This window comes from Nelumbo nucifera, chromosome 3 (genome assembly GCF_055504915.1).
Source record: "Nelumbo nucifera cultivar China Antique chromosome 3, China Antique-T2T, whole genome shotgun sequence".
NCBI lineage: Eukaryota > Viridiplantae > Streptophyta > Magnoliopsida > Proteales > Nelumbonaceae > Nelumbo > Nelumbo nucifera.
Genome location: NC_142651.1, coordinates 13,703,489 through 13,719,628, shown reverse-complemented (window position 1 = coordinate 13,719,628; position 16,140 = coordinate 13,703,489). Strand labels below are relative to the sequence as shown.

General features: G+C 39.8%; 1 protein-coding gene across 3 annotated transcripts in view; it reads right to left on the bottom strand.

The window, feature by feature from the left end:
- The window catches only part of LOC104597061 (ABC transporter A family member 7-like), a 33,863-nt gene extending 19,724 nt beyond the window's left edge, over positions 1 to 14,139 (bottom strand). For 2 of the 3 annotated variants that reach the window (XM_010258454.3, XM_088899527.1), the window contains exons 1-6: positions 13,795 to 14,139; positions 12,739 to 13,111; positions 12,507 to 12,586; positions 12,259 to 12,403; positions 11,096 to 11,215; positions 10,883 to 11,004 (exon numbers count right to left, since the gene is read on the bottom strand). In XM_010258454.3, coding sequence (XP_010256756.1) covers positions 10,883 to 11,004; positions 11,096 to 11,215; positions 12,259 to 12,403; positions 12,507 to 12,586; positions 12,739 to 13,111; positions 13,795 to 13,872 — 918 coding nt within the window. In that variant the 5' untranslated portion in view covers positions 13,873 to 14,139. Of the gene's footprint in view, positions 1 to 10,882; positions 11,005 to 11,095; positions 11,216 to 12,258; positions 12,404 to 12,506; positions 12,587 to 12,738; positions 13,112 to 13,224; positions 13,384 to 13,794 lie in introns of those variants that run through there. The other variant, XM_010258463.3, reaches the window with a different exon arrangement.
- Positions 14,140 to 16,140: the final 2,001 nt, after the last annotated feature.

The following is a 16,140-nucleotide window of genomic DNA, read 5'->3' as shown; positions in this document are numbered from 1 at the left end:
GAACTTGTAACATCACTTTTCTTCTACTCTCTTCACTGGGCACTAGTGAATAAGCCTGAGACAAGGTCACACTATCCCTAGTAAGAAGTTGCTGTCTTACTATGTCAAATTCTGAATTCAGACCTGCTAAGAATTCAAAAACTCTGTTTGTTTCAACCAGCTTGCTATAGGTAGTCGCATCTCTCTGACTCTCCCATTCAATGGTTTCCAAATGGTCAATTTCATGCCACAAAGATTTCAAAGTAGCAAAGTAAACGGAGACTGGCTTCTCCCCCTGCTTGAGATTTTTCACTTCACACTTCAGTTCATAAGCCCTAGCAACATTAAGAGGTTGGGAGTAGGTCTCTTTCATATTATCTCAGATTTCCTTAGCCGTTTTGGCCCATAAATAATTTCGGCTAATGTGGGGCTGCATTGAATTACACAGCCATGTCATCACCAAATAGTTCTCTTGAACCGATTTGGCAAGTGATGTGTCTTCATTTGTTGGTTTCTTTATATCCCCCGTTACATAGCCTAATTTACCTCTACCCCCAATTGCCATCATGGCTGATTGTGCCCACTCCAAGTAATTTGTTCCATTGAACCTAACAGTTGTAATTTGAAAAGAACTTTCAGTCATACTTCCAGCCCCTAAAAAACTTTCCCCTGGAGTCTTGAATTCACTTCCAACTTTCTCCATTTTAAAGAGGATGTTAACAGTCACTACCAGAAATCAATTTCAGATTATTGGCAACTCCCAAGAAATACTCCTCAGTCGACAAGAACACCCAGGAGCCAAAAAACCAGATTACTGTAGCTACTCAAGAACCAGTCACAGTCATAGAAAAATGGGAGCAATAGTTGACCGTGATATTTCACAAAAAAAAAAACTCAGAGAAACTAGCAAATATATCAGAAAACTGCTGAACTAAGGTCAATCTCTGTCAGAAAACTAACAGCAATAATTGACTTAAATCAGAACTGTCAAAAAAAAAAAAACTCCTTTCAAGGTCGATCTCTGTCAAGAAACCCTAAGAAATGGCAAAGGAGACAGAATTCTATTAACCACTGCTTCCAGAAGGTTAAAAACTGTTCCCTTTAAGGTCGATCTCAATAAAGATGAGTTCTTTCTCAGAAAGAATTTGATCGCCACCTTTAACCTTCAGATTAAGCCCTAATCTTTGACTTACCTGACTTCTCTGACTCTTCCTGGTCACCGGGCACTCTCCAAAGGTCGTGTAACCCCTTGGGCACAATTCGAATCTCTAGTGATCCTCCAAGAATCAGGCGAAGATGCAATACTTCAGATTCAATAACTTCTCATGCTGCCGACTAGATTAGGCTCACATGAGAGCCCTAAACTGCTCTAGTTTTGGCTCTGGTACCAACTTGAATAAATTAAACCAGCAAATAGTTGTTTTCTGATTTAAAAAGGTAGAAAAGAAAGAGAAAGAAGGGTCACGAATAGAAGAGTGTTGAGCAAGAGCAAGTGAAGAGAGGAGAGGAGAAGAGAGAAGAGAGATGAGTCGAGTGACTGAAAGCCCTCCAGAACTTAGGGGGCGAAAGAATGATTTTATTATTTATACTAGTACAGTCGAACAATATAAACAGAGGAGAAATTACAACAGTACCCTTATGGTACTAAATCTGAATACATAAACAACTGACAACACTCCCCCTCAAGTTGGAGCATAGATATCAATCATGCCCAACTTGTCACAAAGATCATGATGTCTGGAAAGGTTTAAACCCTTTGTAAAGATGTCTGCAAGCTGGTTCTCAGAAGTGACATAGGGGGTACACACTTCGCCTATGATAACTTTCTCTCTGATAAAATGCTTGTCAACTTCGATGTGCTTTGTTCTATCATGTAGCACCGGATTGGCAGCAATGCTTATAGCTGCTTTGTTATCACAAAATAGAGTTATAGGTTTGGTCACTGGGAAACCCAACTCCCCCAACAAATTCTTTATCCACATGCCTTCAGCAACCCCGTGGGCCATAGCACGATATTCAGCTTCAGCACTAGATCTAGCTACCACATTTTGCTTTTTACTCTTCCATGTAACAAGGTTCCCTCCTATAAAGGTGCAGTAGCCACTGGTAGACTTTCTGTCACTTTGGGATCCAGCCCAATCTGCATCTGTATAAACTTCAACTTTCAAATGTCCGTGCTTTTGAAACAACAAACCAGTACCCAGATACTTTTTTAGATATCGGAGGATTCTCTCTGCTGCTTCAAGATGAGAAGACCTAGGAGAATGCATGAACTAACTGAGGACACCAACAGCATATGCAATGTCTGGGCGAGTCATAGAAAGGTATAACAATCTCCCTACAAGTCTCTGAAACTGTTTCACATCCTTGAGTGATTCACCACAGTTGTCACCTAATTTATGGTTGGGGTCGATGGGAGAGTCAACTGGCTTCACCCCCATCTTTCCAGTGTTCTGAAGTAAATCTAGGACGTATTTCCTTTGAGAAATGAAGATACCCTTCTTTGATCGGGCAACTTCAATTCCAAGGAAGTATCTGGCAAGTCCTAGATCCTTCACTTCAAACTGAGTGGCAAGAAAAAGTTTCAATTTCTGAATTTCATCCTCCCAATCACCAGTAACAATTATGTCATCCACATATACAATTAGAGCAGCAATTTTACCTTCTCCTTTTTTCACAAACAGTGTGTGATCTGATTGACATTGCCTGTATCCTTTCTGCTGAACTGCCACATGGAATCTGCTGAACCAAGCTCTTGGTGATTGTTTCATCCCGTATAAGGACTTCTTCAACTTGCACACTTTCTGTTCATTGCCTTGGGCTAGAAAACCAGGAGGTTGAATCATGCACACTTCCTCTTCAAGGTCACCATTCAAGAATGCATTCTTGATGTCCAGCTGGTGTAAAACCCAATCCAGATTAGCCGCAAGAGAGAAAAGGACTCTAATGGAATTCATCTTGGCAACGGGGGCAAAAGTTTCTGCATAATCAACTCCATACACTTGAGTAAATCCCTTTGCCACTAAGCGAGCTTTATACCTTTCCACTGTTCCATCAGCCTTATGCTTGACTGTGAACACCCATTTACATCCAACTGGAACCTTTCCCTTAGGAAGATCAACAAGTTCCCATGTGCCATTTTTGTGAAGGGCATTAATTTCTTCCCTCATGGCATTTGTCCATTCAGGAACTAAAAGAGCTTCTGCCACATTCTTAGGGATAGGGACACTGTCCATAGAGGTAAGGAAGGCACGGAATGAGGATGAAATGTTCTCATAGGAGACAAAGTTGGAAATGGGATGTTTAGTGGTGCACAATCTAACACCCTTCCTGTGAGCAATAGGACGGTCAAGATCATTAGCAGTAGAGGAATCATTTTCAATAGATTCAAGGACATCATTGGGAGCCAAAATACCTGAGTGAGTATGATCCTCCCCCGAGGAGTCTGGTGGCACTGGAGGTACAGCTTCCGGATTCTCTACAGCTCTTGAATTTGGTTGGCCTTTGCGACGACGAGAAAAAACACGAAAAGGTGGAGGGTCAGGGAGAGAGGGAAGCTGAACCAGTTTCTCCTCATGCCTACACTCCCCCTGAGGAGAAACAGGATAAAAAGGCTCATCTTCAAAGAAAGAAACATCCATGGAGACATAGAATTTACGAGAAACAGGATCAAAACAACAGTATCCCTTTTGAGTGAAGGAGTAACCAAGAAATATGCAAGGGATAGCACGAGAATCCAATTTCCCACGGGTGGGAGACAGATTTTGGACAAAACACCGGCAACCAAAGACACGAGGAGGAATAGAAAGAAGGGGAGCCTTAGGAAAGAGAAGTTGATGTGGGGCTTTGTACTCTAACCGACGAGAGGGCATACGGTTTATAAGGTAAGTGGAACAAAGAACAGCTTCAAGCCAAAACCGTTTGGGAACATTCATATGAAGTAGTAAACCTCGAGCCACTTCAAGGAGATGTCGGTTCTTCCGTTCGGCCACACTTGCAGTTGATAAATTTTGGCATAGTGTCGCAATTCTGAATATGTAGACTTTGCTTGTTCCCAGATTTCATTCGTTGTTTCAGCCCACATGAAATTCTTCCTGATTTGAGGTTGCATGGACACCAAGAGCCAGGACATAACAATACTGTTCTCCTGATTCTATCTATCATATTCAGCACTCCCGGAGGATGGTTCTTTTATCCTCCCATTAATATAGCCTATCTTCCCCCTTGCAGTGATGTATAATTTGATCCCTCTTGACCACTCCAGGTAATTTAAACCATCAAGAGGGACAACAGCCATGGGAAAGGATAGGTCACCCCCACCCATTCCATTAAGCATTGAGGAAACTCCAGATGTGGCTGAATCTTCATTGCCCATGATATCTGAATAAAAAGTTGAAACAGCAACCAAAAAAGGCACAGCCGTACAAGACTATTTCAGAGATAGGTCCTTCTGACCACCGGTTTCACTGAGAACAAAAGAAAGAGCATTGTTGTTGCAGTACAAGAACAGGTCTGAATGACCTACTTAGTAGGGCTTAATAAGATTGATGTTGAGCAGACAATTAGTCGGCTAAAACAGACCATCAACAGTCCACAATACTAACAACAAAAAACTTTGAATACAGTTACTGTGTTAAGGAATATAGTCGCTTAACAGTAGGGCAGCCAAACAGTTCATCAGTCGAACGGACAACAGTAGGGTAGCCGAACAGTCATCAAACAGTTCAGAAAACAATAGGCCTCCGAACAGACAAGGATGATAGTCCACAAACAATAGGCATCAAACAGTTCATCAGTTCATCAGTCGAACAGACAACAGTAGGGTAGCCGAACAGTCATCAAACAGTTCAGCAAACAATAGGCATCCGAACAGACAAGGAGGATAGTACCTCTTTTAGTTTCAGATGATAGTCTCCCTTATGGTAAACCAGAACTCCTTGACTGTAAACCAGAGCTCCTTCTACAAATCCTCAAACAATAGGCAGCCGAACAGAAGATGAGCAATTTTTGAAGATAGAACACCCTCTACGAACTGCAAACAATAGTCTCTCTACAGTCGAGCAGACAGGAGGAGCAATTTCTGGGCTTGAAGACAAAAAGACTCTGTAACTTCTGGGTCGAACTGACTTCACCAGATCAGGAGTTCGATTGGAGACAGCACTGGATGCAACAGTAGTTAGCTTGACACCACCCTTCAAGCCTGGACGACTTGCTCTAATACCATGTTGAGCAAGAGCAAGTGAAGAGAGGAGAGGAGAAGAGAGAAGAGAGATGAGTCGAGTGACTGAAAGCCCTCCAGAACTTAGGGGGCGAAAGAATGATTTTATTATTTATACTAGTACAGTCGAACAATATAAATAGAGGAGAAATTACAACAGTACCCTTATGGTACTAAATCTGAATACATAAACAACTGACAACAAAGAGGAAGGGAGAGAGGAAGAGAAGAAGTAGGAAAGAAAAGGTTCGGCTGAATTATATTTCTAGCCACCCACTAAGATGTATTTATATTGTAATCTATTACAATGACTAATTACCATAATACCCTTACTTAAAACAAATGAAAGAAAGGCAAACAAGGCCCAGCCGGCCTAATTATTCCAAATAAAAAATAAAATAATCAGTAGGTATAAAATGTGGGGTTGAAACCCCACAAACACTAACAGCTTATCAACTATCTCTACAAGGATGTATGGTGGATGGTGTCTACTTGCTGGAGAATAAGGCTGGTCTTGCAGTCACAGAGTCTAAGAGTCAATCTAGTAAGAGTCGGGCCTATTTATGGCACAGTCATCTTGGTCATTTATCCTTTGCTTCCTTAAAGATTGTTTTTCCAGAGTTGTTTAAGTCAATGTCAATGTCAAAGTTGATATGTCAAACTTGTCAATTGAGTAAACATTGTAGAACTCATTTTTCTTCAAAGAATAATAAATCTGAATGTCCTTTTCATATTGTTCACTCTGATGTTTGGGGCCCAGTTACTTTATCATCTGAAAGTGGCTACAAGTATTCTATTACCTTTATTGATGACTATTCCAGGTACACATGGGAATATCCCATGCGAACTAGGGATGAAGTACCAAAAATTATCCAAGATTTCCAAATAATGATTTTCACCCAATTTCAAACCGAAACCCAAATCTTCTAATATGATAATGTTAAAGAATACTTCCATAATGATCTCACGGAGTTCTTTGCTTCACGTGGATCACTCCACCGTAGCTCTCGTGCCCGAACACCACAACAAAATGGTGCTGCTGAAAGAAAGAACCACCATCTTCTTGAAGTAGCTCGAGGATTATTGATTCATATGAATGTCCCCAAATGTTTTTGGCTAGAAGCTATCATTTGTGCTACTTATCTCATTAACCGTATGCCCTCTCGATGGTTAGAGTACAAAGCCCCACATCAGCTTTTGCTTCCCAAGGCTCCTCTTTTGTCTATTCCTCTCGTGTCTTTGGTTGTCGTTGCTTTGTTCAAAACATGTCACCCACTCGTGGGAAATTGGATCCTCATGCTATTCCTTGCATCTTCTTGGGGTACCCTACAAATCAAAAGGGGTACCGGTGCTTTGATTCCGTCTCTCGAAAATATCATGTTTCCATGGATGTCTCCTTTTTTGAGAGTGAACCTTTCTTTCCTATTTCTCCTCAGGGGGGAGTGTAGGCATGAGGACAAACAGGTTCAGAATCCTCCTCTACCTCAGATTCAGCTCCCTCTACCTAATCCTCCTCTCTTTCGTGTTTTCTGTCGTCGTCACAAAGGCCAACCAAGTTCAAGGGCTGTAGAGCATCTAGAAGTTGTACCATTGATATTTCTGGCCCTATTGTTATTGATACCTCCAATGTTGATGATCTTGACCTTCCTATTGCTCACCAGAAGGGTGTTAGGTCTTGCAGCACTAAGCACCCCATTTCCCATTTTTTTTCCTATGAAAACATATCACCTTCCTTTCGGGCATTCCTCTCTTCCATTGACAGTGTTCCTATTCCTACTCCAAAGAATGTGGCAGCAGCTCTCTTGGTGCTTTAATGGACAGATGCAATGAAGGAAGAAATTAATGCATTACATAAAAATGGTACATAGGAATTGGTGGATCTTCCTAAGGGAAAAGAACCAATTGGATGTAAATGGGTATTTACAGTGAAACATTGGGCCGATGGAACAATGGAAAGGTATAAAGCTCGTCTAGTGGCAAAAGGGTTCACTCAAGTGTATGGGGTGGATTATGCAGAAACTTTTGCACTAGTTGCTAAGATGAACTCCATAGGGTTCTCTTCTCTTTAGCTGCTAACTTCAATTAGGACCTTCACCAATTGGATATCAAGAATGCATTTCTAAATGGTGGTCTTGAAGAAGAAGTGTACATGGTACAACCCCCTGGTTTCTGGGCTCAAGGTAATGAACAAAGGGTATGCGGGTTAAAAAAAAAAGGTCTGAAACAATCACCAAGAACTTGGTTCAGCAGATTCCAAGTGTTGTACAACAAAAAGGCTACAAGAAATGTCAATCTGATCATGCATTGTTTGTGAAAAGAGGGGAAGGGAAAATTGCAGCCCTAATAGTGTATGTTGATGATGTAGTTATCACTAGTGATTGGAAAGATGAAATTCAAAGATTGAAGGGATTTCTTGCTACTCGGTTTGAGGTGAAAGATCTAGGTCTTTTGAGATACTTCCTTGGAATTGAAGTTGCCTACTCACAAAAGGTATCTTCATTTCTCAGAGAAAGTATGTCCTAGATCTATTAAAGGATACAAGAAAGTTGGGAGTGAAACCCGTTGGTTCTCCTATTGATCCTAATCACAAATTAAGTGATTGTCCAGGTGAATTCATCAAAGATGTGAAGCAATTTCAGAGGCTTGTAGGAAGACTGCTATATCTCTGCATGACTCGGCCAGACATTATTTATGCAGTGGGTGTTCTTAGTCAATTCATGCATGCCCCTAAGACCACCCACCTTGAAGCAGCTGAAAGAATTCTCAGATATCTTAAGAAATTTCCAGGTGCAGGTTTATTGTTCCAAAAGCACGGACATTTGAAGGTTGAAGTGTATATTGATGCAAATTGGGCAGGATCACTGGATAATAGAAAGTCTACCAACGGCTACTATACCTTTGTGGGAGGAAATCCAGTCACTTGGAGAAGCAAAAAGAAAGAATGTGGTGGTTACGTCTAGTGCTAAAGCTAAATATAGAGCAATGTCTCATGGAGTGGCTGAAATAATGTGGCTAAAAAATCTATTGAGTGAGCTAGGATTTATAGTTGATGGACCTATGACTTTATACTGTGACAACAAGGCAGCCATAAACATTGTTTCCAACCCACTACTGCATGATAGAACCAAGCACATTGAGGTAGACAAGCATTTTATCAGAGAAAAGGTTGTCAAAGGGGAAGTGTATATGTAAAGTCTGAAGATCAACTTGCGGACATCTTCACAAAAGGGTTACATCATTTGTAGCACAATGATCTATGTGACAAGTTGGGCATAATTGACATCTATGTCCCAACTTGAGGGGGAGTATTAAAAGGCTGTTTATAAGTTGTTTTTCTTTATGTTATGTTCTGGCCACCCTAATATAAATACCAAAAAGCTAGCACCGCCAGCAATAATTCTTGCTCTCAAATCTCTCCTTTCTCCTCTCTCTTTCTCTCTTCTCTTTTCTCTTCACTTCAGCTTCTAGACTAGACAAACTATGCAAAGGCCTCAGGCCAATGTCCAAATTTTAACAAATTTGTAGTTTGTTTCTCAACGAATACTCCTCATAGATTCTAGAAGATGCTCTATAAAATGCTCAAAATCCCTTTGGAGGCTAAATCTAATTCTTATGTAGGGGCCCCCATTATCACCAAAAGAGTTACAAAGAACACATTTACTCAGATCAAAGAGAAAATGATGAATAAATTGGCAAATTGGAAAAAACATTCTCTATCAACTGCAAGTAGATTAACCCTCATCAATTCAACAACAAACATGATGCCTCAATATATAATGAGTTCCTTTAAAATCCCCAAAAATGCTATAGATGAGTTGGATAAAATTCAAAGATATTTTCTTTGGGACAATACTAATGGTAAGAAATCCCTCCACTTGATGAATTGGGAAAAACCTGCAATTCCAAAAGGTGGGGAGGTATGGGAATAAGAAGACTCCACTAGGTCAATGAGGCTAGTTTTGATAAGTTAGGGTGGAGGATTCTGAATGAGGAAAATAACTTGTGGGTGAAAGTTATTAAGAGCAAATATTTGAGAAGGGAAAACTTTTTGAACATCAAAATTAAAAAGGGGATCTCTTGGGCTTGGAGAGGCATCCTCCTCGCTAGAGATCTCATTAAAATGGGATCTCGTTGGCAAGTGGGTGATGGAAGTACTATAATCTTCTGGTTGGATAATTGGGTATATGACAAACCTCTAACTAAAACTTTGAACCATGGAAATATCACAAATATTAATATTAAAGTAGTAGAAATGATAGATTTTGAGAGGGATTGTTGGAAGGAGGACAAAATTAAAGCTGAGGTCTCTGAAAATGCTTGGCAAGACATTAAGACTATTCATATTGCCCCTAACTACATAGAGGACAGAATGGTTTGGGGGTGCAATCCTAAGGGGACCTTTTCTATAAAAACAGCTTATTTGCTCAAATGTTCCTCTATTGCAAAACCAATTGGCAACTTCAATTGGCTGAATAACATTTGGAACATGAAATGCCCTCCAAAGATTAAGTTATTTCTATTTTTTCTACTTAATAATAGACTGCCTATTAAAATCCATTTGAGGAAAAGAGGATTTAATATTGATGGCTCTTGTAGTTTTTGTGGATTTGAGGAAGATACTAAACATATTTTTAAAAGTTGTGAACACACAAAGCAAGTTTGTCTTACTTTAAACACACCCTTGGAGGGCCCAAATGAAAATGAAAATCTAAGTGATTGGTGGACAAGAATGTGCATTAAAAAAGAAAACAAAACTCTGTTCATAAAGGAAAAACTGGCTTTTGTTCTCTGGGTTGTCTGGAAAAATAGGAACTCCAAACCTTTAATGATGTTACTACTCCCATTCCAATAATTTTAGATAGAGCTCTCAACATGTTTATGGAAAATTTTGATGGGAGTTAATTTAGTACCTCTACAACATCTTGCAAAATTTGGAAATAAATTAGTTGGAACGCTCCAAAATATGGCTATATTAAAATAAATTTTAATGCCTCTCACAATAGTGATGGAAAATGTTCAGCGGCCAATATTGTCCGGGACCATCTTGGTCAGGTACTAACAGTCAAAGCTTGTAAACTTGGTACCTGCTCTATCAACCAGGCCGAAGCATGGGCTGCATGTAAAGCCCACATCCAAGCCACAAACTACAGGGAGTTTCCTATCATCATTGAGGATGTTTCGTCTCTTGTTATCTCCTGCCTCAAAAGAAAGGTGGATATTCCTTGGAAGCTGAAAGGTATTATCTCAAGCTGCCTATGGAGGAGAGATCTGATTGAAGGGGGTCTTTAGTATCTACAGGTTTTTAGAGAAGCTAATTGGGCAGCTGACTGGCTTGCTTGCGAAGCTCTTTCTATTCTTTTAGCATCTCATCTCTTCCCCCTTTTCTTCTTATTTGTTCTGATGAATTTTGGGGACATACCCCCCCCCCACCGTTGTGTTTAGTACATTTCTATTCTTTTCAGAAAAAAAAAAACCACAATTTTATCATACAGAAAATAGGCCTACACATCAAGTGACGACTTAAATCCAACATGAGAAATTAAAGTCAGACTAATATGAACCAGAGATCAAAGTTCCAACTAAAACAACTTCCTGAACACAGTGAGCATGAAAATTTTAAAAAATAATAAAAAAAAAAGATCTTAACCAGATGAACAGTAAGATTACAAAGTCCAGGACATGTACCATATTCACTGAGCGTGGAACGCGCACCAAATTAGGAGGATTTCCATTGTCATTCTTGTAGGTTGAGTTGTACCATATGCTTACATTGAAATTATGTTCATTTGTGTCCAAGAAATCATAAGCTGCCAGGAAATTTTGAATTATATGTTGACCTCCCAGAGTAAAAATTTTAATTAAAAAAATGAAAAAGACAAGAAGATCAAGCAGACAAACCTGCAACAAACTCATTAATCTTCCTCTCTGAATTCCCTTGTTGGTAACCCTTATATAACTCATCATTTACCTCTGAAGAACTATTACGCCATAAATGTAAACCTTGCACACATCTTACCTCTAAATCCATGAAAGAAAAGAAGAAGAAAGAAAGAAAGAAAGAAACAGTTCAGTACAGGAAACCTTGAACAATATTACGAGAGAGAGAGTCATCACATTAGGTTTCTTGAGATGATGGAGTTTTCCTAATTCATTAACAATTAGGAATAAATATATAGTGAAAATATCACTACATGATCAATGTATGGATGCATACCATTTGGGTGGGAAGCTAAACCCCCTCCTAAATGCCTGGTCATCAAAACAGTGGCTGGGGAGATTCCCTTGTTTGTTTGTTTTATTTTCCTGTTTCACCCTTCTATTACAAGACAAAAATCATCAACTATAACACAGTATCCAAGGCATACATGCAGGAGTGTGACTCCACAGCAGATTGGATCCCACCATGGGGATCTCCAATAGAAAAAAAAAATTGACCAGGTACATTACCTAAGATATATGATCAATAGGCTTTCTGATTTTACCATTTGCCAGCCCTTTCCTTTGATCATCCTTCGAAATTTGTGTAAAAGGCCATTACCCAATGTTGGTCCCAAGCTATCTGGGGTCCTGGGAGGGTGTATTGGATATGGTCCTACAATTTGGATTTTTTTTTTTTTTGCATAAAGTGGCCACTCTCAGACTTGAACCAGCATTCTCACACTTGACAGAACAAGATTTTACCATTAACACCAAGTAATCGCCCCTTCAATATTTATGTTTACAACTGTAACTGCTAGTTACCTATTAGTGGGATCTATTGCTGGACCCCAATAGGAATTAACCTTTGAGCACGTAAATGCAGATTTCATATTGGATTCATACAGAAGTTTCTACTTACGCGCTTGAAGGTGTGGTCCTATTGGATCCAGCAAGGCAGCAATAGATCCCACTCAGGTAACCAGCAGATCCAAGTGCATAACTTGGATTCCCTTCAAGAGACACCAAAGATGCATTCTAAGATAGTTATGGCATACACCAAACATGGAATGTAGACATGAGATATTCTGGAGAAAGCAACAAATTAATGTAATCACGGATTGGTGGACAAAAAATATTTATACCTTGTTGCCTTGTCTCAGATGCTATCGGGTCCGGAACAGAAAGTGAAAAGTTTGGTGCACACTGAGGTTGAATGATATAGACTGGAAGGCCTGAGAAAAAGGCTGGTTCAAGAAAATTGGTGATTTTTGGCTCTGAGTATGAACCCTGAAAGATATATATCATATTGGCATAAGAAAGTACCCATGAACCCTGAAAGGCTTTCTACCTAATTAGCAAATATGGGTTAACAAAATAGGAGAAAACTGACCAGGAGAACACTGGTTAAACTAGAAAATATATGAGAGGAATTTGGAGAGAAAGCACCCATGAATAAATTCCCTGCCAAGCCTGTAAGAAGTTAACAGGTTAGGATCTAATCACATGATTCTTTTTTAACTCCTCAATCTGATAGTCAATAGAAAAGCAAAATAAAAGTATAAAACAAGGTAGACATGGAGAGAGAGAGAGAGAGAGAGAGAGAGAGAGAGAGGGAAACATACTTTGCCCTAGAGATTGATTACCCCCAGTGAGAATTATAGTTACGGGACAAGATCCTGTCATTTTGCAGGAGTCATCTGGCAAGTCTAAAAATGGAGTAAAATCAGTTCTAGAAGCACGAAATTCTGGAGCTGGAATTTGCAGAAAAGGTGGCCAATTCACAGGATGGGGAACAGGACAAGTGAAGGCTTGATCCAAAGTCGAGTACTCAATCCCACACACTTTTGTCTCACACCTTGTGTCAACACAAGAGCAGCCACACTTGTTCTTGGGCTTATCCAGCTCATTATCCACCAAATGTTGGATGAGAACTAGTAGCAAACAGAGGAAAAATGGGAATGCTATGAGCCTGATATTTGTCCTGAGGTTTCGTTTCTGCAAAAGTAGAAGATTCTGGTAAGATTAATATCTCTGTGAAAAATGTATCAAAAAATGCATCAAATTGAAATCCAGTTTCAAAGAGGTTCCTATTTCATTTGATCCCGTACAGAAATTAGGTGCACCGTATCCCAGTTCATGAAACTGAAACTTAAAAATGATAAAAATAAAAGAAACGGAAGAAGGACCGCCCCCCCCCCTCCAAATCCAAAACCGGGATTTCTGATGATCCAATAACTTTCAGGGGTCAAGCAAATGAAAGTCTCGTCAGAGGAAGGATAAGCAGAAAGAAAATTATCCAGTCAGGGACACCTGCAGCGTTACATTTTTTTCCCTAGATTTGTTTTTTCCTGAAAACCGAACTGTACCTTTTTTTGTCTACAATAAGATTATGTAAGCAGAAAACTAATCCTGGAATGATACTCATAGAAAACAATTGAGTTACAGAAGAAAATAAGTCCTAATATTTTATACTAGTAAAAAAAATGAAACCAATTATTACTAAGCAGACAGGTCCAATTCGAAATTAAAGTGACGAATCTCGAAAACAAGAGTCAGTGAAACCAATTAAGAACATTCGAGAGAATTAAACAAGGTAATGAAGAAGCGGCAAAAATAGAGTTCAACAAGCAAAAACTTGCAAAACCGAAGTTCAACTAATCCAGAATGCGAAAAAAGACCTGGAAAGTGAGGTTCTTCCTGAGCAAGGCGTTAGCCTGAACCATGAAACTCGCAGGTCCATGGGATGAATCCGCCATTGATGTCTTCCCCTTGGTTTTGGTTTCTCTCTAGGCCAGATTTTCAGAATACACAAGAAAAAGAAGAAGAGAAAAGCTTAGGTGTTAAGCTTTCTGGTCATGGAACTGGTAACAGTGAGGAATTAACATGAAACCTACAATTTCCCGTCAGACTGCTCAAGTAAATCGTAGGTTTTGTGGTAGTTGTTTGTTCAATTTGTCTCACTCTTCTCCCTGCAAGCATGTGTATGTCGTTAACTTGTTAACGACCAACTGCTTTTATGATTTATCCTTCTAAACTCAGGACTCTTTCTATAAAGACTCAAAGGACCATAGCTTCATTTATTCTCTTTGAATTGCTTTCACGACTCAAAAGTCAAAATCATCGAAACGTTGAAGGCAGGCTATTTTACTCGTTAGAATATTAGAATGTGACGTTTCTCAGACAGTGTAATTTCCAAAGTACTTCCCCTCCATATGTAATAGCTTTTTTAACCAAATATATATATATATAATATACATATGCAATAGCTTCATTATTATTTTTTTTTAAATTGCTTTCAATAGTCAAAAGTCAAAATCATTGGTACCTTAAAGTTGAAGGCTATTTTAGTCACAGAATATTTAGAATGTGATGTCCCTCAAAATCATTCGCCTTATCCGAGAAAATGTCGTGTTTTCTAGTGCTACCAATAGGGGTGCAAGTCGGGCGCGTTTGGCCGGATTTATGGTCAACCCAGGCCCGGTCCTAAAGTTTGGGTTTAAGACCTGAGCCCGGTTCGAGCCTGAGGTTAAGTTTGATTTTTTCAACCTGAGTCCAGTTCGTCTTGTAATTTGATGTATTCGGGTTGGTCAATGAATTCATTCAAAAATTATAGATATATAAATGTATTTATGCAAATATATATACATATATTTATGTATAAATATGTATGCAAAATATTTATACAAATGTTATATATATGTATATATGTATGCAATATATATATATATATATGTATAAATATATATAATTGGGTTGGGCTCGGGCTACCTAAGGGCTAGGCCCAAGCCCAGCCCAAAAAATAAAAAACCCAATTTCTTGGGCTCGAGCCCAGCTCGAGGACAAAAAATCCAAGCCCAGCCCATGTAAAATTCCGAGTTGGGCCAGTTTGGGCTCGGGCTGGGCCTGCCCAAGTTGCACCCCTAGCTACCAATGGCATTTAGGGTCCATTTGGTTTGCAACCAGAGTTGGAACTAAAATTAGAATCGAAATCATTTGGAATTGGAATCAAAATGATCTATTCTTGATAAGGCCAAAACCAACCACTGGTTAGAAATTGCCAAGTGGCAACATACTGCGGGGCAAAGTTTTCAGTTAACGAGCTAACTTGTCTTGACGAGCTGGCCTGGTCCTTACAAGTTACAAGTTGATCTGGTCATGACGAGCTACAAGCTAACCTAGTCCTAATGAGCTGATCTAACACCAAGTCATAACATGCACAAGCAACACATGGCTTAGCTGATTAGAACATCAATGTGCATGCAGGCCCACTGCCTACCACGTGCACACATGTCAACTGAGGGTGCAACAAGTGGACTGAGCTCTGACCACATGTGAGAGATGTGTCGATTCTTGGATGAAGCCCCTCTCATATAAATAGGTGAACATGGTAGTATGCTACTATGAACAAGGCATGTCGAACACCTCGACACATGGAAATCACCAGCTCCCCCAATGAGCTCCCCTAATGAGCTCCCCAATTCATCCATACAAGCTCTTCAGCTCATCACATGGAGCTCACCTACTCCCCCTACAAGCTCTCCAACTCATCCATACGAGCTATCCAACTCTCCTTATGAACTCACTAGCTCTCCTCACAAGCCCTCTAGCTCTTTACATGAGCTCTCACCTCATCCCACTAAGCTCTCCAGCTCACCTTATTTTCCCTTGGCATTACTAACTTAATTGTCGGAGTCCACATCCCTGAGATTACCAGGGCCTCTAACATCTATTATGGTTGCAGGTCTCTCTTAGTAGCTGAGGTGCCGAGACAAGGTGTTGAGCCAAGGTGACACCCTACTCCAATAACTTTCCATCCTTGCCCTTGTGGTTAATTTTGATCCACATCAACTCCAGTAGTCTGTTTGGTTCAAACAGGAATGGGAATGAGATTTTGATTTCGCTCAATTAAATTGTTGAAATCAGAATAGCTCATTTTGATTTCAATTCTAGACCCATATTCTTGTGAACCAAACGGGGCCTTAGTCCCACAATTGGTTTGGGGAAAAAGTATAAATACATATATG